The 25,175-nt window shown below is 41.1% G+C and overlaps 1 protein-coding gene across 10 annotated transcripts in view; it reads left to right on the top strand.

The window, feature by feature from the left end:
* The window catches only part of LOC121578273 (forkhead box protein P1-B), a 210,146-nt gene that overhangs the window by 117,070 nt on the left and 67,901 nt on the right, over positions 1-25,175 (top strand). For all 10 annotated transcript variants that reach the window (XM_045223875.1, XM_045223874.1, XM_045223878.1 and 7 more), the window contains one exon: positions 3,446-3,621. In XM_045223875.1, the coding sequence (XP_045079810.1) occupies positions 3,457-3,621 (165 nt within the window). In that variant the 5' untranslated portion in view covers positions 3,446-3,456. The remainder of the gene's footprint in view (positions 1-3,445; positions 3,622-25,175) is intronic.

Genomic DNA, 25,175 nt, shown 5'->3' with positions numbered 1-25,175 from the left:
GATGTGCCATGCTTATAGAGACATACCCCAAGAGACTTGCAGCTGTAATTGCTGCAAAAGGTGGCTCTACAAAGTATTGACTTTGGGGGGGTGAATAGTTATGCACGCTCAAGTTTTCTTGTTTGTTTCACAATTTTAAAAAAAATGCATCTGTGCAATTGCAAAGTGGTAGGCATGTTGTGTAAATCAAATGATACAAACCCCCCAAAAAACAATTTTAATTCCAGGTTGTAAGGCAACAAAATAGGAAAAATGCCAAGGGGGGTGAATAATTTTGCAAGCCACTGTAAATGAACTTATAACTCAATTTCCCCATTTATTTGTTTATCTCCTACAGCCTGTTGTTGTTGCCTGTTGACTGCAACATATCTACTGGAATTTAATAGCTAACAAAGAAGCAACAAAGAGGTGTTGCCCTGGGTATCCACTCAACCTATTGTCTATCAAGTCAATGGCAATGCATACATAAGGATAACTAGATTTAGCAAACTTTTTACCTCACAATTCTAAGCTATAAAGTGTAAATGGTATTTATCCAGCTAGCCAGCTAGTTTAACATGCAAAAAACTATCTTAAACTAAAACAAATATTCCAAGAGTCCTTAATAAATGTATAACAACATACAGACATGAGATAAACAACAAAAGCAAAGTAAAAGCACAAAAACACAAACAAGATGCACCCCAGCGTGGATATTCTAGTAAGTTAAACAAGACAAAATGAACACAGTATGTATGTACTAACGTATCATGATCAAATAATGTAGTGCAGAAACATTTGTGAACGACCACCTCGATTCGGTCTTATGTAGAAACATTTGAAATTGTGTTTTTTACATTGGATAGAAGTACAGACTCAGAGCTACAAAATGGTATATCATACACTGCAGTTGAAGAACAATGGGAAAGTAATTCTGCTTTGAAAGTTGATAAACTTGTAACCCCACTTTTGAGAAAATGGCCCTTGAATGTTTTGGTACACATACTGGATAGATCTTTCACACCCTCTTAAGCCTTAGCCCCACCCATCTCTTTAAGGATTCACATGTGAGGCCATGTGCTAAACAGAGTGAGTAAGGTAGTGTAGTAAACAACCAAATATTTGCTCCTGTAAGTCGCTCTGGATAAGAGCGTCTGCTAAATGACTAAAATGTAAATGTAAATGTATTTCAAGTAAAAGTAGTAGCCTACAATAAGGAAAAACACTATCTAGTCCTTGGCCTATATCCTAATCTTACTTTGGTGCAGGTCATGTTGTTCTTCACATTACCATCTCTGGTAAACACACACACTATATCAAATCAAATTAATGTTTATTTGTCACATGCACAAGATACAGAAGGTGTAAACAGTACAGTGAAATGGTTACTTGCATATTTGCATAGTAGCAATATCAAAAATAGAAAGTGTCCTGATAAAAATATTGTATTCATATTTTATAATTGTTAAATGATGCTTACCCAGACAAACTTGTCTAAATTGATGGGTCATGTGAAAAAAATGCTATAACCACCCCCAGCCACATCTAGCTAAGTGGATGGGTCACTATTGTCTAGACATGTACACATGTTCATGAAATACAATAGATGGTCGTGATCACCCCCAGACACACCTGGCTAACTTGATCGGTCATGTAATCATCAATCTTTTGTTTAGACATGTAGCTAGCTAGCTATCTAGCTAGCTAAATAATGAACCATAATCCCAACCCATACTACTAGCAATACAAACTGACTGTCATAACTAGCCACCATGCATGAAATGCTGTAGTATGAATCTGCAGGTAGATAAAGGTAACCAAGTACGTTCAATGTTAGCTAGCTAACATTAGGCTATAACTAGCAATGCAAATGAATTTCTGAGATACAAAATTAGAAACGTATAATATCTGGAAAATGTAGCTAGACTCTTACCCATAATCATGGATGAACGCTTCACAGCAGACTGGAACCCCTTTAACTCAATTTTGTTTGTACAGCTTGTTAGGCCCACGTTGTGTCAAGTCACTCCGGTTCACACTGACCGTGTGAAGAAAGTAGTCCATCACAACTTTTTCCCACTGATCTTTGTCGATAGTGCCTGCTAAATTGTCCGTGGCCGTTGATAGTGCCTGCTAAATTGTCGATAGCGCCTCCTGTCTTTTTCCGTGGCTGAACCAACTAGGCTCGTGATTTACATTTTTTATTCATATTTACAGATGGCATACAAGTTGGTTTTTAAGGCAGATGAAAGTTCACATGTTCCACAAGGCATTTCTGCCGAAAAACACATTTTGATAAATAAATAAAAATAACCTGATGTCTATGGTAACAGCTAGAAAGCATGCTAGCTGTTACCATAGAAGTCCAGGCATTGTGCTAACGCTAGTTAGCTATTGCGCTAACGCTAGTTAGCAACTTCATTAAAACGGAAGTAGATAAAGGGCTTAATTGCCAAAATACCAAAGTCTCTTTAAAAACAACTGACATTTTGACCACTTTTACTTCTGTACTTTTCGAATCTAAAATCAGAACACTTCTTCCATTACCACAAAAATACTTTTAAAGAGCTAAAGCAAGTCCCCAATTTTACTTTATGTAAAATTACCATCTAGTTTTATTTTATTTTTAATATTCAAATATATGCAATTATAGAGCATATACACTGAGTGTACAAAACATTATGAACTTTCGACACCTTGTAGAGTCCATGCCCCAACAAATTGAGGCAAAAAAAAAAAAAAAAAAAATGGGGGCAAAATGGGGGGATGGAACTCAATATTAGGAATGCGTTCTTAATGTTTTGTACTCTCAGTGGATAGCCATTTGTATACAGCATATTGTTCTTTAAAATGAAGTAATAACAGATAATGTTTTTGGTATAGACTCATGTTGGTGTTAATTGAGCACCCCTGTAGGATTTCAGTGTTTTCACTGATGTTTCTCGTGGAGATCCTTTGGCAGGCAGGCCCACCCGTTGGCCCTGTTTCCCATTAAAAAGCTATTCTGCAGTGGTTCTTCTGGGACCATGCAAGTAAATATACCCATTTCCATAGAAAGTGTTTTGTTTGTGAGGGCGAGTGTTTTCTTGGGCTCCTCTGCTTTGCCTCACTGAGGTTGGGTTCTTCTAAGATGTGTGTTTCTATCCCCTGCCGTGAAGGAGAACACTAACAGAACCTGAGCCATGCTCCTTCCGCCTTCCTCCAGCCAAGTATGGACTTGTGCAAAGTATCTGGTCCGGAAAGACACAACAAGAGACTAGTTCATCACCCAGTGGAAACAGAGTCTATGAGAGTGTGTGCGTGTGTTTGCTTTACTGAATACAGTGCAAGAAAACAAACAAGAAACAAACAGGAATGAACCAATAGGAAAACCGATAATAAAAGCGTGGCCCGGGTTGAAACGTACTGCATCCCCTGTCCTGTGCCTTGTTTTAACAGATTTTTCTCCTACTCTCTGCTCCTTCAGGTTTTTAAGTCATGATGCAAGAATCTGGGACGGAGGCGACAAGCAACGGTCCAGCCAATCAGAACGGAGCAGCGAGCGTGGAGGGCGGAGCCAGGGACGCGAGGCCCAAGAGCGCAACGACACTGTCGGCGGTGGACATGGCAGCAGCTGACCTGATCCATCTCCAGCAGCACCAGGTAAACTAGATTCCTCTCTTCATACCTGTCTTTATTAACCCATGTCAACAGCAGTCCCTATGTTAATATTTAATCACACCCCAAAGTACATCAAGTACATAAACACATTATTATTATTATTTATGTATATTGGAGGGCGTTTAGACATTTTTAAGAGGGGGAAGTGCTCTCTCAGTGATTGTGTGTTTGGATGCGGACATGTTTATTGTAGCATGCAGCATCTGCATTTTGGTGAAATATTTATTGAGGTAGGTCAACATATTTTTAAGTGTGTAGGTGCCACAGGATTCTCTGACAGTTTGAGTGCTGTGCTGTCCAATGGGCTGACAGGGTTTTCCCTTCGCTCGTTGTAAACACGCTTCACACTCACAACTAATGCCACAGTCCTCTGTGTCCGACCAATGAGGCCCAAAGAATGGCGGTAGCTTTATTATTAGTGAAGCCCAAAACATTTTCACCATCTGAGACTTGAGGCAAACAGACAAGCTCTTTCTGTTGGTGTCAGTGTTATGTGTGCCACACGACAGTGTGTTTAAGGAAACAGCATTGAAAAGATCACTGTGTCTCATGCTATTTTGGCATCACAGAATGGGGTTGTTGTCAGGAGCAGTTTAGTCATGATGCACAGCCTTTTTTGTTGCTGTCTGTTGTCACAGCATATCTATCACCATCTGTATACAGTAAGGTCCAATGCTAAATCATGCATTTTGGTCTCAAAGAAAATAATATAATCGTATTAATTTGAAGCACTTATCATGAAAATTAGCTTGTGAACATGTACAGCACATTTGAAGTAATAGCCCCAAAAATTACATATTTGTTGCAAGCCAGTAACATTAACACCCGCAAAGTTGCAAATGCATGCATTGCAAAATGCATGCTTTCCAGCAACTCCAGCAGCAATAATAGAAAAACCCAAGTAGACAAAAAAATATGTCTGCAACCGTATTCTACTTGTGTCTCAGTGTTAGGCCTGTAGGCCCACTATTACACATGGCTGTTTGTCCCTCCCTGCGATCTCCCCTCCATCACTGCTGCTCTAGCCGTCTCCCTTTTTCCAGCTCAAAATGAGCATGTCGTCAGTGAGAAAATCACAGCCATACTGAATTCATTACTGCAATAGTCACACAAAACCGTGGATAAAATTTCAATAAATGCGAGCCACAGTTGAGTAAACAGTTGCACTGAAACTTAATTCCTGTTGACTTTTCCTTCATTCTTTGCCAGGGGCACATTCTGATTCGCTCTGCAAAGACAACAGGGGTTACAACTTTGATGAATGTGAGGCAGATGAGAGGGAGAGGGAAAGCAGGGAAATGTGTCATGGATGCGCACTTGACACCAAGGAGAGAGAGAAAAAAAATCCTTCACCCGAGAATAGAGCCAACCGTCCAGCACTGGTCTCTATTTTAAAGTCACATTGAGGGAATAATTATTCTCGCAGATCAGTCATTTATGAAAATAATTTAGAAACTGGTGAATTTAGTCCTGTATATCAAAAAAAAAATCTGTGCATTTGAATAGTACATGTTTTCTTTCTGTTTGTCCCTTTGAACAAAGCCCATGGTTAATTTCTGTGGCGTACCATATGGTTGATGATGGAGACGGTGAGAGAAAGGCGGATAGATTAATTGTTCTGTGTGATAAATGGTGCATGGTTTGGGATGAAGGACGAGATGTCTCATTCTCCGTTCCTGACGCTCTACTTTGATAGGGTACTTACCAGTGGAGGATTCTGGGGGAATGCGCCTGTCTTTATATTCTCCCATTAGGCTAACCCAGGATTTTCACTCATGCATCATGAACCATGTTAATTGTCCCATGGGCATTAAGATCTTCGCTCAATTACTTGATAACTTTTACTTTTGTGGCATTTTGCGGTCTGTCATTTACGTTTTATTTGCTGGTTGCACTAATGTAGGTGGTAACCTGACAGAAGTGGGCTTCTGTGTCTTTGTTCTCTGAGAAACATCCAAGACCACCATTTCCCTTTTGGTGATGCAGAAATCAATCTAGAATTTTCTCTGACTCAAAGTGCAAATATATCCCTTGAGTCAGTGTGAACAACAAACCTGGTGGTGGCATATCATTTATTCTTATTAGGGAACATAACTATGAAAGACAGTGCTCATTAATAAAGATAGGGGATACAATAATTGTAATCTGTTTGATCATCTTGATTCTGACAGGGGAATTCATCTTGTAGACCAGTCAGATTTAGGGGAAGTGGACCATAAGCTTGGTTTAAACATCTCTATTAGTAAGTCAAATACTGGGCTGGAATACCTCAGCAGCAAGGCGCTCGCATGGCTTATCTAAATATACAATCAAAGTAGTTCCTCCTTATTGGTGTTTTTTGGAGAACAAAATGTTTATGCTCTTTTTCTTTTATGAGAAAAAGCTTGAGTATTTGCTCATAATTTAGCAATTTCTTTTAGCTCTGGTTGCCTTTTTTCATGTAGGCTTTTACCATGTGCAACTTTTATTTGTTGCTTATTTGTTATAAAGTCTGGGGATCATTCAGATGTTTTTGTTTGTGCTATGTTGATGTAGGATCAGAGATTTTATATCAGCCCAAACAGCTAAAGCCATTCACTGTATGGACACATTTACTGTTTGAGCCAAAATGTCCACATTTGGTTGATAAATATAGGGTATTGTTGTGTCAACCAAACAGAAGGTTTGCACCCTATACTTTTTGAATATGACTCCTTTCTTTAATGTTGTCTCTAAACTTTCTTGCTGGTTGTGCAGAAGTTGTGGTTTTCAGCAAGTCCCTTTCATGAGGAAATGAAGATCATAGAAATGATGAAGACAAATATGTAAAAAGGGCTGTGTTTATGCAATAGCTAGAAATGTGTGGGTTTTCAGTTTGTTTTGTTGTTATTGATTTTGCAAGAGGAAGTTCTGATGTCCAAAGGAGAAGTCACATAATAGAACAGACCAGATGCAGCCGGCCACATCAACTGGCAGGCAGTCACAGTGATGACGTGATTGAACATTTAGATACTGTAGGCTTTTGTGCTGCTGTTGACTCCAGCACATTCAAGTTCCTACATATACTGTTGTTGGTAGTGATTTATGGTCGATTTAGGCAGTAATCGCTTGCATGTTTAAGCAAGAAAATCGATTCCTCTGCTAGGAATTGGGTTCAGCTGATATAACTGTGGAGTATTAAATATTAATATCCTGTCTCTTAGAAGTGTCCTTTTAATCAAGTTGGCGAGATTCCTTAAAAATCATTGTTCCTCAGTGATACAAAATACACTCCAACAATCATTGCTTTTCTTTTATTGAAGAAACATCCATCCAGGCTTCTTTGTCAGACAAATGCTCTAAAGCTTTGTTACAAACCACAAGATAAGACAAACCATTATGGGAGTTTATTCTCCGTCTCTGACTGAGAAGGGCCATCAGTACTGTAGCGTTGCGTGTACAAAAGGGAGAGCGACACTCTGGCTCTTCACACGTAACAGCAGAAAGAGCTGAGCAGACACAGGTTAGCTGTTTGCATAATGCAAACCTAACAAGGTCCCTTATGGACAAGGTGGAAGAGAGAGAGAGAGAGATGTACACATACACGCACACACATTCAACTCAGCTCCGTCTGTCTGTCTGTCTGTCGTCACTGAACTCTGCTTTGAGGTGCACACACCGGAGGAGGAAGTGCTAAGTGAGAAGCAGACTCACATGACTTTCTCACGTTTCCCGACTACTGTAGGACTGACAGGCCCAGTACAGGACAGTACAGCAGGGCCTGGTCAGTAGGAGACTACTTAGATGAGAGAGGTTAACAGCCTTAGGTCAAAGGAGAGCTCAGAGCAGCTCTCACGCTGCTGGGATGGCTGGCTGCTGATTGTGTGCACTCGACTGAGGAGTTCAGTGGAAGAGAACCACAAGCAGCTTCCTCAGTTGAAATACATTATAACAAGGAGAAAACACTCCTTATCGCCACACATTTGAATTGAATTGAATTCAGCATCTTTGTGTTTTCTCATTGCAGTATATCTGCTCATTGCTGCATAGCTAATACGTATGATAAAGGGCTGGTTTCTCTGTGTGGTTGGTGTCCAAGAGCTATGGCACATTATTCTCTCAATGTGTTTCCTTGCTGAGGGTTGCAGCACGCACACACACACACACACACACACACACACACACACACACACACACACACACACACACACACACACACCATCTCAGAGAGGATCATGTTGAAAGGATACACACTGCTTTCTGTGTGTCAGATCGGGCTGGGGACGGTAGGGGCTCCAACTTATTGTAAATCTGGGGGAACGGATAACATCAGTGTTATGACACTACATATTGCCCTAAATTGCTTTATTGGTAAAATTATAGTGCTCTTCCAATTGGAATAATTTTATGGAATCCCTCACAGAACAGTTTAATTATGTTATCACACAACTCACAACATCTGTCTTTATAGTGGAGCGGATGACAGTTTTATTACAGGCTGAATTTCTTTGGTGGTTTTGGCAATTGACGTGTGATCTGATTAATAATCATACTGATGGAGGTGAAAATTGAACAGTAATGTGCTTGTATGTACAGGTAACTGCCATAATAATGGAAACACTTGAGTAAATGAGAGATTCAAAGTATACCCAATTGAACACTTAGAGAAGATTCTTGAGCGGTGCCTGAGAAATCATTCTCCACCTCCATCAACAAAAACACCAAATGATGGAATTTCTCATGGAAGAATGGTGTCGCATAGAGTTCCAGACACTTGTAGAATCTATGCCAAGGTGCATTGAAGTGGTTCTGGCTCATGGTGGCCTAACGCCCTATTAAAACACTTTATGTTGGTGTTTCCTTTATTTTGTCAGTTACCTGTAGAAAAGAAAGCTTCATCACTGTTTTTGTCGAGGCCTAAGCCTTCCGCAATTGAACCATATTGCTTTTTGAGTCGAGTTAATTGTTACATGCAATATATTTCTCTCCCAGGGAAAGAGAGATCTGTTTAGTCTAGCATGGTATGACTTCTGAAGCCTTTTGTCATGTCTTGTAGAGTTTTTTTTCTTCATGAGTTTTGAAGGTAACCACAATAGCAGCACCTCTCTCTATGGCTACATTACAAAATGGCCAGCTCATGAACTCATCCATTTTGTTGAGTCTACCTCAAGCATGTCCTTTCAGCCTGCCGGGCGAACCGCAGCAGAAAGAGATGAAGTACACGTTGCATGTGTGCATACCATGCCATACCCCAGAGTTTAAAATAGTTGACTGTTCCATGGGTTGACATCCTGTTTACACCCCCTCCCCGGCCTGCTTCATGTGGGCAGGCGGGGGGGTGATCTGAGGAGTTGTTTCACAATGAGGTAATCAGAGAGCCTCTTCACTTCCCCCATGCCCCAACAAGACAGCAGCGCTGCAAGGTAAGTCGTTCACTACTGTACTGCAGCTCACCCCGGCCACATGAAAAGAAACATGGGGGATAATGGATTTCAGGTCAAACAGTCAGCGCCTGGAAAAATACATTAGAGGAGGAGTTGGCAGTGTGTGTGTAGGGGGGGAGGGGGGGTTATTGTTCTGCATCCCATACTTATCAGGATGATGTAACGATGCCCCCCTCCCCCTTCACCACCCCACGCCCCTCTTTAAAGAAAGCCCTCAGAAGTGTGTTATGTTGGGTCAGTGTGGCCACTGCTTCCTATGTAAATGATGCGCCTGTATGCTGGTATCATTAGGAAGCGTGAAGTGGCTCTCATTGTGTAGCGCCCGGATGGTCTTTGATGGCGTGTCCGTGTGCTAGTGCTGAAGAGGGGAACTCTAAACTTCTGAGCAGGTGTCTGGAGCAGCTGGTGTGGAGAGGCAGACAGGGAAACACGTCTGTATTGGTTCAGTATTAAATGGCTTATTGGAAGGGCTGAACCGTCGCGAGGGTTTTGACTAAATGCATAATACCCGCATACCCACAAACCCACCCCTCAAACCCCGCCATGCTCACAGTCAAGACACACACATGTGCACAGGCACACACACACACACACTGGTATTGGTCTGTTTTTGTTGAGCAGATTGTGTGTTTAGCGTTGTAAATAAGTAACCGCTTTAACAGGGACTCAGGAGGCTTGGGTTGGGAAAGTACAGGCCTTAACATGAAAGGTTTTAATAGCCATAGTCAAAACACTGTTTAAACAAAACCCGTTATTCAGTGGAATGGAATGTTTACATCGAGTTGAATAATAATGCCTTTTTCGGAGAAACAAGTCTTTTAGGATGGCCAATTTGACCCAATTTATTAGGGATCAAGTTAAAGATACACAAGTCCTCTTGGGAAAACATTTAAGCACAAGGCTTATACATTTTTAATGAGAGCTCTACTTTAAAAACTTCATAGAATTAATATGTATCAGGAAAGTATTTCCTACACAGAAAACTTCTGGGTAATTAATATTCATAGGCTGTGCTTGTTAACACCCCCAATGCAAGTGCAATGTAGATCCAATTAACATAGAATGGGCCCTAAGGAATTTGGCAGATAAGGTTTAAACGAGCTACTGAAATTGAAACTGGGACTTTCTCCCAATAAAACACTTATTTGTTTCAATAAAGCCCTAATCCTTGTAGCTCCATTCGCCTCAGATTAAGGCATCTATTGGGGCTCCAGAGGCCACAATAGTACACAGATAGAGAGGGTGTGTATGTGTGTGTGTATTGGGGATGGGGGGAGGGCATTACCAATGGAGATAGTAGCCTGCTAATGCAAAAGCGGTGTAGTGAAACTGGCTTTTTATATCTTATTCATAATCAACACGCATCATTGTGGATAACAGACGTCACTGTTCATTCACGTCGTCAGACCTCAGAGCTGAGACTGGGCAGGCTGGGCCCGGGTGACAGAGAGGGAAGAGCTGGAGACTGGAGAGGAGCAAAGTGATGGCAGCAAAAGGCCTGTTTACTCCTGCCAGGCGTCTGTTAGCACGCAGGCCTGTGAAATTGCTCCCCAGAGCACCTTGTGAAGAATGTGCCTGCCGCCTGTTTCTTAAAGGCCCAGTGCAGTCAAAATTCTGTTGTTCCTGTGTTTTGTATCATATTGTACAACAGCTGATGAAACTACATTTTTAGTCATTTAGCAGACGCTCTTATCCAGAGCGACTTACAGTTAGTGAGTGCATACATTTTTTTTCATACTGGTCCCCCGTGGGAAACGAACCCACAACTCTGGCGTTGCAAACGCCATGCTCTACCAACTGAGCTACACGGGACTACTAACTGTAAAAGTGTGAAACAATGTAATCATTGTTATTTCCTGATAGTAAGCAATTTCCTGAAAATACTATCTACACAGGACCTTCTAATCAGCAGGTTTGCATGGGTGGGAGTTTCATCTTTCCATGGTGACATCACCATGCGTTAACCTGGATAATAGACCAATAAGAAAGAGAGTTCCAAACCTCTCTGCCAATAATTTCTTCCCCTCCCCACTCAGATCACTCCCAGACAGTCTTAGCAAAATTCTTGCTTGAGAAACAGTTTTTAATGGAAATCTATTACAGTAAGGTACTTAATTGTTACCCAGAAATTATTTGATATTGATATGAAAATAGCTGCATTGGGCCAATTAATCAGTCTAGAGACCCAAGCAAAAATCATATTTTTATTTATCTGACTTGCATTTATCTGAATGTCCAGCCCTTATATTGAGCCTCACAATGTGTTTTACCATTTTATTTTCAGGACAACCAGGGCTACAAGTAGAACACAAAACAATTTGACATAAACAGTTACATTCATGAGTTATATTGACAAATGTCAATAAAAAAAAGAAAAGTCTGCCAAAGCAAAAAACCTTATATAAATGTATTTATATGAATGGTGAAATTGTTTGCTCACAAGGAAATTAATATCCAACTCGTCAATGACAACTGTGTGGAGTTTGGAGTTTGTGACAGTAACTATATGAGTTTATTACAGTATTATAGACACCATGTCCTGGGATTTCCTTTGATATTCAATGTAGAAGAACCCCTTAACTTCTAACAACTCTTGTGTAGCTTGTGAGCGTCATAAACATGTTACATGTGCGTATTCGTGAGAGTCTCAGCTTTTCATACATAGCTTTTAATAGTTTGTAGATCAAACCATTCGGACTCTACAGACGTTTGTGTAAAAAGACCCGGCCCCCGGGCCCCTTCAGGATCCGTCCTTGTTTCACAAACATCGCTCTAGCTCAGCCCTCGTTAATCACACAGACTAATGGTTGGTATCTACGGATGCAGAAGAAATAGACAAACACACAATGTTTAAAAGGGGTTAGAAGTCCAAAATACGCTGGCGTTATGGTGGGACTCATTGCGTTAAAGGGCTCGGAATGCCTCTAAATGGGTTAGCTGCCAAATGGTGATGAAGGTGCTTGAGAAAGAACCAGAGGGATTTTTCTATGATCTCCCCCACCTTCTTGTTTCCCTGTTCATACGCTCTACACATACGCTCTACACATCGAGCAGTGAGCACAGAGGATTTGTGACTTTTGAACCTCCTTGGTTGGTAATATTGGGGGTGCAGAGGCTTTGGGAAATCCTTATTTTTAAAACCGTTACACCACTGACACAGTCTCCCCAGCATCGCTAGCTATGATCCTAACGCTTATGCTGCACTCACTAGCTGAGAAATGGCCTCCGTAGGATGGGCCATAAAAATTAGCAGCACAGACGTGTGTCGGCTTCATTCAGCACAGTCACTATGCAGTGTTGTAGTGGAGATACATGGCGAGCTGACCTTGGTCTCTACACGCAGGTCGTTAGGATCTCAATAAACGTAGATGCCGTTAGTGGTGGTAGGGAGACTACGTTTCTCAGGGTTTGTATGGTGGCAGGTTATGAGTAGTGGAATGGACAATGAGACATTATTAACAACAATTCTTTATTCAAAATTATTTCCCCTTATTATCATGAAAATAAAAATATGACAAATAACTGACACCTAACATCAATTGACTGCCTATAGAGGTAATATATGTATGTGGACCCTCACTCTGCCTCCTTTCAGAGCACATTGGATGATTTGTCTCGTCTACCCTCGATGTATGTATCAGTGATTAATAATGACCTCCGATGCGTTCAGGAGTGACGTGGCCTCTATTTGAGAGAAAAATTACGAGGGGCCTCCGTGTGCAGCTGAATGGTTGTATACCATTTAGAGAATGATATGCTGCGTCTAAGATGTGATGTCTCATCATAAAGAAAAGTGATGGCACCCCAGCATCCTGTGAATGACGGCTGCCATAAATACTCACCCACAGCACCACTAGTATAAATCCTCATTCGCTCTTTCTCTCTCTCGCTTAAAAAATGATATATATTATTTAAATGGACAATAAAAACAAATGTTTTCTCCACTGTGAGGAGGCCGGGCGGGAGCCCCTCTGGAGCACAGGGATGCATGTTGTGTTGTGTTACTCTCTAGCTGTGGGCTCCACTGCACTGTTGTTATTTGGTTGTTTACAATCTCTGACATGATGTAATGGGATGGCTGTGAAAGTACTAGCCAGTAAATGGCACAGAAAATAAGACAGGCCTTTATGCTTTTTTCTCTGCTTCCTTTTTTTCCCCTCCCTAACTGGGAATAGGTTCTGCATTTTACTAAAGGAACATGAGCCTTGAATATAAGTAACTGGTTTTTGCATTAGGTACTCCCTGGAGGTAGGGGGAAAATATCATGTCCCTGCGTGAAATGTGAATGTGAAATCTAGCAGAAAAAAATATTTATGACCATTTTCTGCTTGATTAGAGCTGGATGTCATGCTTTAGGATACAGGGACTGGACAGAAGGGAGCGCTGCTTCTGGGCAAATGTTTAAAAGAGTTGTTTAGAGCAGGCCCTACCTGTCTGTCCATCTGTCTGTCTGCTCTGGTAAAGGGAGAGCATGGGAACAGCAGTGGGGTATGTCCATGTCCAACAAGAGTCATCTGGGAGGGATTCATACAGTAAGGAAGTGACAGGCTCCATCAGTACCATGCTCCAGAGAGATAGGCTGCTGTCATCTGCCATACAGGTAAACTAACTGCCTCCCACTAGTCACACAACACATATCTTCTCAACATCTACATTTGTCACACTAGAACATTAATAGAAAGTGGAATAGATTGCTCTTTCAATATTCACAACACAAAGCAATTTTATGCTGTTATTTTTTATACTTTTTTTTTTATCAGGATTTGTATTTCACATAAACGTTAAACTGGCATCTAAGACCTAAAGGGCCTTCGTCTGTATAATGTAGTTGTGTGGACATTTACAATGCATAAGCTATCTTGTTTTATGTAATTGTGTGTGTGCAGGTGTTGCCAGTGTTCATATGAATACACATTACCGTGGCTGATACTTCTGGGAGTGTGTTAATGTGTGTGTCAGAGTGAGAGAGAGGCAGAGTCATTTCCCTAATGTGTGCACTTATCGACACAACTTCCTCCCGTATCACAATCCCCACTACACCACTTGTGTAATATTTTTTATAATTATGCACACACTCAATTTTCTTTTGTCGGGCCTCAGATAAACATTTGTGTAATCATTGCAGCTTTCAACAGGCTAATCTGTGTTGTGGCATTATGGCATATCATGATAAATGCCAACGTTATAAATAATCTGTTAATTACTGATTATTGATGCAATTGTCGTTTCTCCATAAGCAACATTCCCTGGCAACCATTGGATTATGTCTATATTGAGCATATGACTACTGGGGAAAAGGCACAGCTCTTCGAGCCATTTCCTATAGACTGGTTAGCTGACAACGTCACAAAAACGATGCAAACGCTTCAATGGGGCAGAAGTCCATGTCTTTTTGTATGGATGGCCAGATATCTAGCAACAATGACAAGCTGCTGCCATGTGGGGAATTGTAGGTGGCTTGTTTCAGCTAGTTTTATTTTGTTCTTGATACTATGTGGTCCTCTGTAGCTCCATTGGTAGAGCATGGCACTTGTAACGCCAGGGTAGTGGGTTCGATCCCCGGGACCACCCATACGTAAAAATGTATGCACACATGACTGTAAGTCACTTTGGATAAAAGTGTCTGCTAAATGGCTTATTATTATTTATTATTATGTCTTGTTTTGAGGTGTCTATGCTAATATGGCAAAATTCGCTAGCTAGCTAACTAACACCTGTAACGATGTATTTGAGAGATAACAAATGCTCATTGTACAAATGTATTTATGTTTTCAATAAACATTGGAGACAAAGTATAGTTTACATGTTGTCAACAATCTAAGCCAACCCCATATGTTTTGCCCCATAGTTGTGTACGCGTCGGTTATGTTGCTAAACAACCAACCCATCTATGTATCAGAGAAGTAAAACATTTAGAGTATGATTTATAAAAAACAAATATCTCTGCGGATATTTAATAATTGTGCCCATAGATAGCCAAGGGCATGAATAAATAAAGTTAGAATCAGAAAGATGGTATTTTGAATTGGATAATGTAACGTAAATATAGGGCATAAACATAGAGCTCTTAATTACCAGCTCTTATCTGCAGTCTAAACAGTATATTTATTTTTCCTCATTGCTAAATGCAAATGTACTAACCTTCATAAAATATTTCATACATGTCATTAAATCTGTTTAAGGAATTACATCTTTGGGGTTTTAGGCTGGGTTTCTGTATAAGCACTTTGTGACTACTGCTGAAGTAAAAAGGGCTTTATAAATACATTTGATTGATTGATTGATGTGAAATGTCAGAGGAGGATCTCCCAGGATTGTGTTTTTAATTGGTATGTAATTGTGGTAGACAGACAAGTTTTATTTTTGAACACAAGTTCTGATAATTAATTCAAGCTTGTCTTCAGCATATACATGCTTGGCTCCTTGATCTGTACAAGAGAGGCAACAGCAGTGTCACACGTTGTCATTATTAGAAGACATGATGGGTTTTACCCTTGTTCCCAGAAGAGAGGCACTGTGCCTTTAAGAAGAAACTAAGCCTGTGAGGAGGGGAGATCCACCTGGACTTCTCGCTCTGTGCCGTCTTCATCACTTTGCTCACTCCCACATAATATAATCTTCATCTCAGATAGCTATGGCACAGGGGAACTACATTGGTTGATCAAATTTGGCTTGGCTAACACTGCCATCTCCTCCCCCTGAAGTGAGGGGCTGTGCCTGGAATGCACGGCCGAGCCGCAAGAGCCGCGGCGTGGTGATTGATTGATTCTGCCTGTCACAGGACAAGATAACCGCATCAGTAAATACTCCTCAGCCTCCCCCTGCACAATCACAACCGAGGGCATCACCAGGGCTACAGCACACTGTTGCATGTTGGGAATTCATTGCGCGGTTCTATTGCGTCAGGGGGGTCTATGTGAGCTCTACCAGCGATGTTTGTTTAGTCCATTTCCTACTTTACCCTTTCAAACCAGGGTTATGGTAGACATACGAACTGCAACACATATTTAACATACACACATACTGAACTGGCTGTTCTCTGAGGGGATTTTGAATGAAGTTACAACATTAGGTTTTTTTCTCCGTTTGATCAGAGGTCTCTAGCCGGTGTCACACTGCTATGTGCTGCAGTATCACCATGTTTGCTCATCTCCATGAGTTCACTTGAAATTGTCCTTCGAGTTAAGGCAGATGAAACTGGCCATTTTGTGCTTTATTTATCTATATCTTGGAGTGACTTTGTACTCTCCGTCTTCGCTATCAAGTGCAATGAAAACAATAAGTATTGTCCTTATCTTTTGAGCAAAATCAAGATGGGGTTCAAAGGCCTGTGAGTTATTTGTGGTTGATTTGGAGAGAAAAGAAAAAGAGACTGGGAAATGGACACCCATCTCTCATTACCCCCCTCGCTATAGAGAGAGAGAGGGAATGGAGAACAAGATTTTAATCACGAGAGGGCTGTGTTTCTAATGTAAAAGTGTCAAAGAGTGATGTGTGAAATTGAAAAACAGCCAGTGGGATTAGGGGGGAGGTGTCTGGGGGGACTGGGGACCCTGCTGGGTTATCCCACACCTTCCCTCTGCTCTCTCCCACAGCATGGGTCATTGCTACAGAGCCAACACTACCTGTATTGGGATAACCTACAGTGCTTGCATATCAGCTAGCTTATTCCACAAATGCCTTATTTGTTTCAGTTACTTTCATCTACGGTATGTGTTACATAGATCCAGCCATGAAGCACTGATGCAGTATAACCAGAGACAGCATTTCAAGGTGATTCTATGTAATGTTTTTCCTAGCTCTAAGTTGGTATATCCCATAGATGAAGGGCCTGCTCTCCCTTTGCTTCTCTCCCAGTCTTCCTGCATCTCCCTGTGCCTGGTTTGGCTGGAGGAGAGAACAGAAAAGGATCTCTTCCAGACAGGTGGACTGTACTGTAGGGAGCTGCAGCTTCTGCCTTTTCGCTGACTCACCACGAAACCAGAGAGAAACTGTAAACTAGAGGGGGAAAATGTACGTTTATACACAGAAGTGTGTGTGTGTGTGTGTTCTATTTTAACCACCTGAGCTCCAGCCAGAATGCCGGTGTTGCCCCATATTTCAAACAGATGTTGAGGAGGTGAAGAAAGCCTTGGGAGTCCCGCAATCAAAATCATTATCTTAACAGCTGTATGTTTACAAAGTGTTTATGCGATATTCTGCAGTCTGTCTCACTGGGGTTGCATTCATGTGTTAAAACACAATAAATAACCCCATCTATTAATGTTTAAACACCTTTGAGGGTGACAATTTGACAATATTTATGTGTAAAGCAGTATCATTTATGTAACGAACACCCTTGCAGAATAGCTCATTTATTTTGCTATGATGCATAGTCACAGGTCACAAGTTTGTGTGCCGCTCCTCACTGTCTCACCACATCCCCTCCAGTTCTGCTACTGTAAATACCTGAGTCTTTCTCACCTGCCCAGCATGAATCATAGGAGACGCCATGCACAGGCAGGTGGGCGGGGGGTGGGTCCTCTTTGATGGGCAGGTTGAGAAGTTATAGGAGAGCCGTAGCTTTGTAGCCATGGGGCAGCTCTGCCTTAACTTGTCCAGCTGCCAAACCCCAATCACTGCTAGTTACACTAGAATACTGATGCACTAGCTAAACAAAATGATTGACATACAGTTTTTATACAGAATTAAATCTTGGCTTTTGTAGAGCATGTGTGCGGTATAGCTACTGTGGTATCTGGAGGAATAGTTTCATATTACATTAAGTTCTAGTGATAGGTGCTAACATAATTCTTCATGGTATACTATAGGGTTTTGTTTTGGTGTATTCATTTCTCTGCATTGTATTTTGAAAGACACGTTCCCCCCTGGAATAGTTGTTTCATTTGAATAATCACTGGAGTGTGTTACTTGAATAGCAGGGACATCAGTGTCCCAGGGCGGCAGGTAGCCTAGCGGTTAAGAGCGTTGGGCCAGTAACCAAAAGGTTGCTAGTTTGAATCACCGAGCCGAGTAGGTAAGAAATCTGTTGATGTGTCTTTGAGCAAGGCACTTAATCCTAATTGCTCCTGTAAGTCGCTCTGGATAAGAGCATCTGCTAAATGACTAAAATGTAAATGAGGGAAAAACAGGTAATTATGTTAAGCCTGTAAATGAATTAACCGCTGACCTCGAATTATAATTGATTTTATGGAGGAAATTCTTATTTATCAGCCTTTTTATATGTATTTTCGTACTTTTCTTACTTTTTTCATGTAATTAATTGGCTATTTTCTGGGGGGGAATCTTCAGTGCTTCAAATAGAGAAGATATCTGAGTCTGCTATGTTTACGAGCAGAGCAATTATACTTGGCAACATTGACTTGAAGTAATGATGTCATATCCTGAAATGAGAGCAAAGAGTTCCTGCGTAGTGATAAGTATACAAGTATCAGTTTGTTTTTCTCTATTTGCAGAAATGCATAATGCAGATGTATTTTTTGACTCTGTTATTCTTACTGAGCTTTCAGACAACCAACATTATGTAAATGAGTTGAGCTGAAACAATATCAGCAGCTGTCTATGATTCAGAAATAGCATTGTTATGCTAGTGTCTGCACTGTGTCTGGCAATGATCCGCACAAACATTCTCAAATATGTAGCGGTCAGTGACTGTGTACTGAGTTTCCATGGACAGCTTTGTGTGCGGGCACTGCTGGGCTGACGACATGGGCTACTTTACATGTAAATTCTCTAGTGATTCACCTCTAAGTGAACCCATTGAGAGTGATTCTGGCACTGGCCTAAAGACTGAGGTGTGCTTTTATGACTAGGTAAGGCATGTCCTCTCAAAGGCCCCTAAAGCACTGTATCTCTATACCCTCCCCTTTAATCACTGTATCACAGACACTTGTGTGTGTGTGTGTATGTGTTCGCACAAATGGCCTTCCTGTTTCTTATTTTTAAACGTAATCAGCAAAAATAAAAGCCGTTGTAAGCTGGCTCATGTTAAAGAGGTGATTATTGGTAATAAATACTTTTTCATACATACTTATTACAGAGGCAGTTTTCTTCTGCGGTTAATGAGAGTAATTTGATTTGCTTGAGAGATTACAGTTCCCAAGAATTAATGTGGCAATCCCATTCCAAGATAAAGCGAGATCTAAGATTCTTCACAGGTCGTATGCTGCTAGATGCACCCCTCTCACATAGCAGCTAATGGAGTTGAACAGCAGTCTGTCATTTCCCGCCTGGCCCCCCGCTCTATAGCCCACATGCCCTTGGTTCCTGCAGTGCTTGTTGTTTGGGCTACTTACTGTATGGATGCCAGCTTTTCACTTTGGGTTTGTTTCATTCTCACTGCACCGTGTATGTATGTTTCTCATAGGAGTGTGCGATATGGCATAAAATCTTTAAGTATATCTCATTTCTTTAAGATGTTTTCTCTAAAAAAGTTTGACACTGCATTTCAAACAGTCAGCAATAATCTAATGAATTCAGGGCTTGTGAAATTATACTTAGGCTAAATATAAGCCTTCCACAACCATAAGATCCACTAATAATGTAAAATAATGTAATAGTTTAACCTGCTTTTTTGCAATAACCACTGATCTGTCTTTCAAGTCTGTCTATGAAAAATACCTTTTTGTTACAAATTTTATCAGAACCATGCATAATGTGGTTCCCGAGTGGCGCAGTGGTCTAAGGCACTGCATCACAGTGCTAGCTGTGCCACTAGAGATCCTGGTTTGAATCCAGGCTCTGTCGTAGCAGGCCGCGACCGGGAGACCCATGGGGCGGCGCACAATTAGCTCAGCGTCGTCCAGGGTAGGGGAGGGAATGGCCGACAGGGATGTAGCTCAGTTGGTAGAGCATGGCGTTTGCAATGCCAGGGTTGTGGGTTCAATTCCCACGAGGGGCCAGTATAAAAAATAAAAGAATGTATGCACTCACTAACTCTAAGTCGCTCTGGATAAGAGCGTCTGCTAAATAATGTAAATGTAATGCAAATTCACTAATAATGACAAACATCTTATCCAGAGTGACTTACAGTTAGTGAGTGCATACATTTTCATACTTGTAGTAGGCATTATAGAAAATTATAAACTGGGTGGTTCGAGCCCTGAATGCTGATTGGCTGAAAGCCGTGGTATATCAGACCGTATACCACGGGTATGACCAAAACATACTTTTTACTGCTCTAATTACGTTGGTAACCAGTTTATAATAGCAATAAGGCACCTTGGGGGTTTGTGGTATATGGACAATATACCACGGCTAACGGCTGTATCCAGGCTGCGTTGCGTCGTGCCTAAGAACAGCCCTTAGCCATGGTATATTGGCCATATACCACAAACCCCCTCGTGCCGTATTCTTATTTAACACAGGTCTCATAAACAATCTCTCAAGCACAAGCCCACATGCTATTCAGTAGCCAGCTAATCTTTATATTTCAAGTTTAGCCAACTTGTATTTATTTGCTTGCTAGCTAACAAGGTAGAACAGTTTAATTGTTTTGAACACACCCTTCTGTCTGCGCATTAATTTACCAGAATCAATGTTAATTGATAATCCCGTTTTAGTAGTGTATGCTCTGCTCACAATTTGAGTAGTTCAGACATAAAAAGGGTATCGATAGAAAGGTCACCTTCTCCTCAGAATGTGTTTCGGTGCCAATATGACCGATTCTTTTTTGATCAGACCTCAAATGCAAATATCAAGTTGAAACTGCTTGTCAGAGAGGAAGACGTGATCTCTCATCTTTGTTGTTGTGAGTGGCAGGGGGAGGGGCTTGGTGTGTGTGTGTAAATGGGAAGGTGCACACAGCACACAAGGAGTGAATGAGATGAGACCAAAACTACAACCTGAGAACAAGCGGACATAAACGCTCATAAAAAATAAATAAAATAAAACTTGATTCCAGCATCTAGATAGATGTATCACCTAATTGCATTCATTTCACATTTTCTACAGAAGCCTGTTTTTTTTCCGCCACAGTCGCCATTGTTCAATATTTCCATCACATGTTTATGTAAGCCCTTTAAGCTTGGCACGTAACTTAATTTTCCTTGTGATCATCTTCTCCTGTGACGTTTATTGAAGCCTGCAGCTCAGGAGGTGCTGTGCAGTTTGCTGAAGGTGGCTCAGGCTGATTGAAGCTGGCCAATTCTGTCACCATGCTGCGCCTTGCATGCTAATTCCTACAGGATGTTATGTTTGTTAAAAGTGCTTACATACACTTACACGACTTTCCCCATGACTTGTTGTTACTTTCCTCACAATTGTCCTTGCCAAAGTGAAGGAAAGCTTGTGACTTGTGAGTAGGGTTGCAAAGGGAGGGTATATTAATGAAAACTAAGTTTACCAGTTAACTACCAGAATTTTGGTAACTTTCAAGTTTTGGGGGGAAATTTATAAAATGACATTTAGTGGCCTTTTTGGGTACTTCAGATTATCACAGGAGTCTGTAATTATCTCTGGCACACTGTGTGGCCTTATCACATGTAAAATATATGAAATAATTAAATAAAAGTATTTTAAAAGAAAAAAGAAAATGACAAAGCTGTAAAATATTATCCTAAATATAAACCATCAACAGTGAATAACATTGGTGAGGGTTTAAGCATGAGGGTTTAAGCATGAAATATCATTTATACATTTGTTATTTATTTTACTATGTCAATATTTATTTGTTTTGTCAATGTTTTGGCGTCAAACTGGTGGCAGTTGGGAAAAAAGTTTATATTTGGAAGTGTTGCAGAGGTCATTGAAATAATGTCATTGTTGATTATATACTTTTTAAATTAATTAGGCAATTTTCTCTTGAACCATATGGTCTATCCACTAGTAGAAACTCATGGACAATATGGATACATATTTTAAAATGAATACTATATATGAAAATATGTTTTTTAAGTTATTCAAGTTTAAATTACTTAGGTAAATTACCAGTAGCTTTGCAACCCTACTTGTGAGTGTTTGAGTAACACCCAGTGTCAATGTTAACACTAGAAATGCAGAGAGCGTCATAATCAAACCAAAAGAGTATGGCCACCCCTTTTGTCTTTGCATTCTTTCGTCAGAACACTACAATGAATCATGTCAGTCCAAGCTGACTGGTGATCTGTCCAGACTCCAGACCCAGCCAGGAGATCACTCTAGTTTATGGCCAAAGCAATTAGATTTTTTCTCTTCCTTTATTCCTGTCTGTCTGGGATCATATTACCCTTCTTGGAATGACTTCAACAGAGACAGTGGTATTCCCAGGGAGCTGCCTCTCCACTGCAACTCAATCCACAGCCATGGCCAATTGGGGTCGCTGTGATTTATAGAACAATTATCCCGGAGAGGAACTCTCACTCCAACCACACCGGGATTCCTCCACTGGCATCTCATAGACCTGATACAGGGGGTTACGTGCTTTAAGTCCCAGGTCAAGACAAAGGAAATCCCTAGCAAATGATGTACAGTGGGATCTGAAATTGACACCCTTGATAAAGATGAGCAAAAATTACTGGATAAAAGAAATACAAATACTGAGCTATATTGTATGCTCCAAAAAATTGGGAAAATATATTAGGTTATACTAATGCAATTGCTTCATAGAAAGAGATTTTGTTTAACAAGTAAATCATATTTTTTTCAAAAATGTAGGGGTCAAAATTATTGACACCCCTGTTTTCAATACCTCACCTTGCGGGGATAACGGCACTGGGCCTTTTTCTAAAATGTTTAATGTGTTGGAGAACACATTGAGAGGGATCTTAGACCATTCCTCCATACAAAATCCTTCCAGATCCTTGATATCCTTCGCCTGCGCTTATGGACTGCCCTCTTCGATTCAAACCACATGTTTTCAATGGGTTTTAAGTCCAGAGACTGAGATGGCCATTGCAAAATGTTGATTTTGTGGCCATTTAACAATTTCTTTGTGGATTTTGATGTGTGCTTGAGGTTATTGTCTTGCTGGAAGATCCACTTGCGGCTAAGTTTCAGCCTCCCGGCAGAGGCAACCAGATTTTTGGCAGAAATATCCTGGGACTGCTAAAGTTCATGATGTTGTTGAACTTATCAAGGGCCCCAGAACCAGTGGAAGCAAAATAGCCCCATAACATCAAAGATCCACCTCCATATTTTACAGTAGGTATGGGGTTATTTTCTGCTCATGCGTTCTCATTTGGACGCCAGACCCACCACTGGTGTGCGTGGTCAAAGAGCTCTATTTTCATGTCATCCAACAAATGTAAACACCTGGAGTTTGCTTAATGGCATTGGCACTTGGATTGGAACTGGTGCTTTGGTCAGATGACATTAAAATAGAGCTCTTTGGCCATGCACATGTACAGTAATGAAGCCTGGGATCAGTGTAGCTATGATAGAAGCCATTTTCTAACGTTTAATTAGTATACCACAGATAAAGGCTCAATTGCAGTAGCAACCAAGGGATGGATTCCGTGCCATATCATTTGACCAAATTCCGTGTTTGTGAAATCAACAGCAAGGTTTGTGTAGATAGTGTGTTTTCTCTAGGGTCAGAGCACACCATGTTATCCTGCACTCACAGCAGTGATAGGCTCCAGGCAATGTCACTCTACCTTTTAGGTGTTTTTGATTGGTGGCATCATATTATAGGCAGACTTTATTTTTGTGTCTCAGACGGTTGAGCAACAGAGTAGTAAACCCATAGTAGAAGAGCTGAGGAACAATCAACTGACAACACAGAAGCAGCTAGTGCCCTGAGCAGTCTGAATCCCCCACGTTTGTGTCAACTGTCTGATGCAGAATATCAGTCTCCTCCTGAAGCAGTGCTTTGTAGCGGGGCGTTGTGAGTGTAATGTTACACAGGCTGCAAGTCTTCATCTATATTCAGTGCAACACAAATCAGAGATTTGGGGTTTTACTGAGAGTGACTTGGGAGTTGCTCTATTGATGAAGTTGAGTAATGTGCATGAGATGAAGAACAACAAAGCCTTCCCATTCTAAACACTACGCTATACATAGGATAATTCTCCTCAGAATCCTCACCTCACGCTGCGTTTTGGAAGCTCCCTTTTCCAAGCACGACACTCCCAACCACTACCTGATGCAACTCCGCGGACGAAAATGCAATAACAAACGAAACAAGGAGGTTTTTCTAAGCACCGTCTAAATACTCAGCACCGTTGGCATGCCCAGGACATTTTCTATGTTTTATCGACTTGGGGGTTGGCATCCCCAGGCGTTGCATGTTGGGAAGGGAAAAGGAAGGAGAGTGGGAGAGAGGAGCGTACAGACTGAGAACTGCCTTGCATTGTTCCCATCTCTTTCTTTATATTCTTTATCGCTCTCTTTTTTCTTCTCCTCACTCAATCTCCCTCTCTCTCTTTTCCCTCTCTTTCTGCCATCTAAGTGAAACCAAAGCATTGACTGCTCCCCAACTGATTTGCCTCTGTGTGACCTCCCTTCATTGGTGCCATTCACGGGCGGTGCTGAAGCAGAATGCAGCGTGGCTACCAGGGGGAGAAAGAGTGACACGCGGACGCGCTCTGATAGACTGGATTAAATCAGCATCAGGCTAGTGGAGCTGATTACCCTGAATATGAAAATGCAGTATCTTAATGGTACATATTTTCATGAGGCAGCCCAGTTGCCTTTCATTTTGCGGCTAATATGTCTATTCTTATGAGTCATTTGCTTCTTTAATTACCTTTAGCAGCAGATGCACAATGGTGTATTAATGTGAATGATTTTTACGGTCACTTTATCATACAGTGCCTGGGAAGTTGAAAGGCGTAATTGAGGTGGAAGAGCGACTCATGAAGGAAACAATATTTAGTTGACAGCTTCGCTTGTAGTCTAGGAGGGTGTTTATGAGTTTACACCACACTAAAGCAGTAATAAACACACTATTCATTTAATAACTGCTGAATGGTAGGGATGGAAAGGCCTTCACAGAGAGGAGATTTTCATTATGTTATTGAATCATGATAGGAAGTTGTTGTCCTATAATCAGACAAAACTGTGTGTGTGTGTGTGTGTGTGTGCGTGCGTGCGTGTGTGCGTGTGTGTGTGTGTGCATGTCTGTTTGTCCTGCCTGTGTGAAGACAGTGAAGCCATTGTTATTTTCTTACATTCGTCTTATTTAGTGTAGGTATTGGCCCTGTTACTTTGATCGTA

This window comes from Coregonus clupeaformis, chromosome 12, assembly GCF_020615455.1.
Source record: "Coregonus clupeaformis isolate EN_2021a chromosome 12, ASM2061545v1, whole genome shotgun sequence".
Classification (NCBI taxonomy): Eukaryota; Metazoa; Chordata; class Actinopteri; order Salmoniformes; family Salmonidae; genus Coregonus; species Coregonus clupeaformis.
This window is presented reverse-complemented; position numbering and strand designations above follow the sequence as displayed.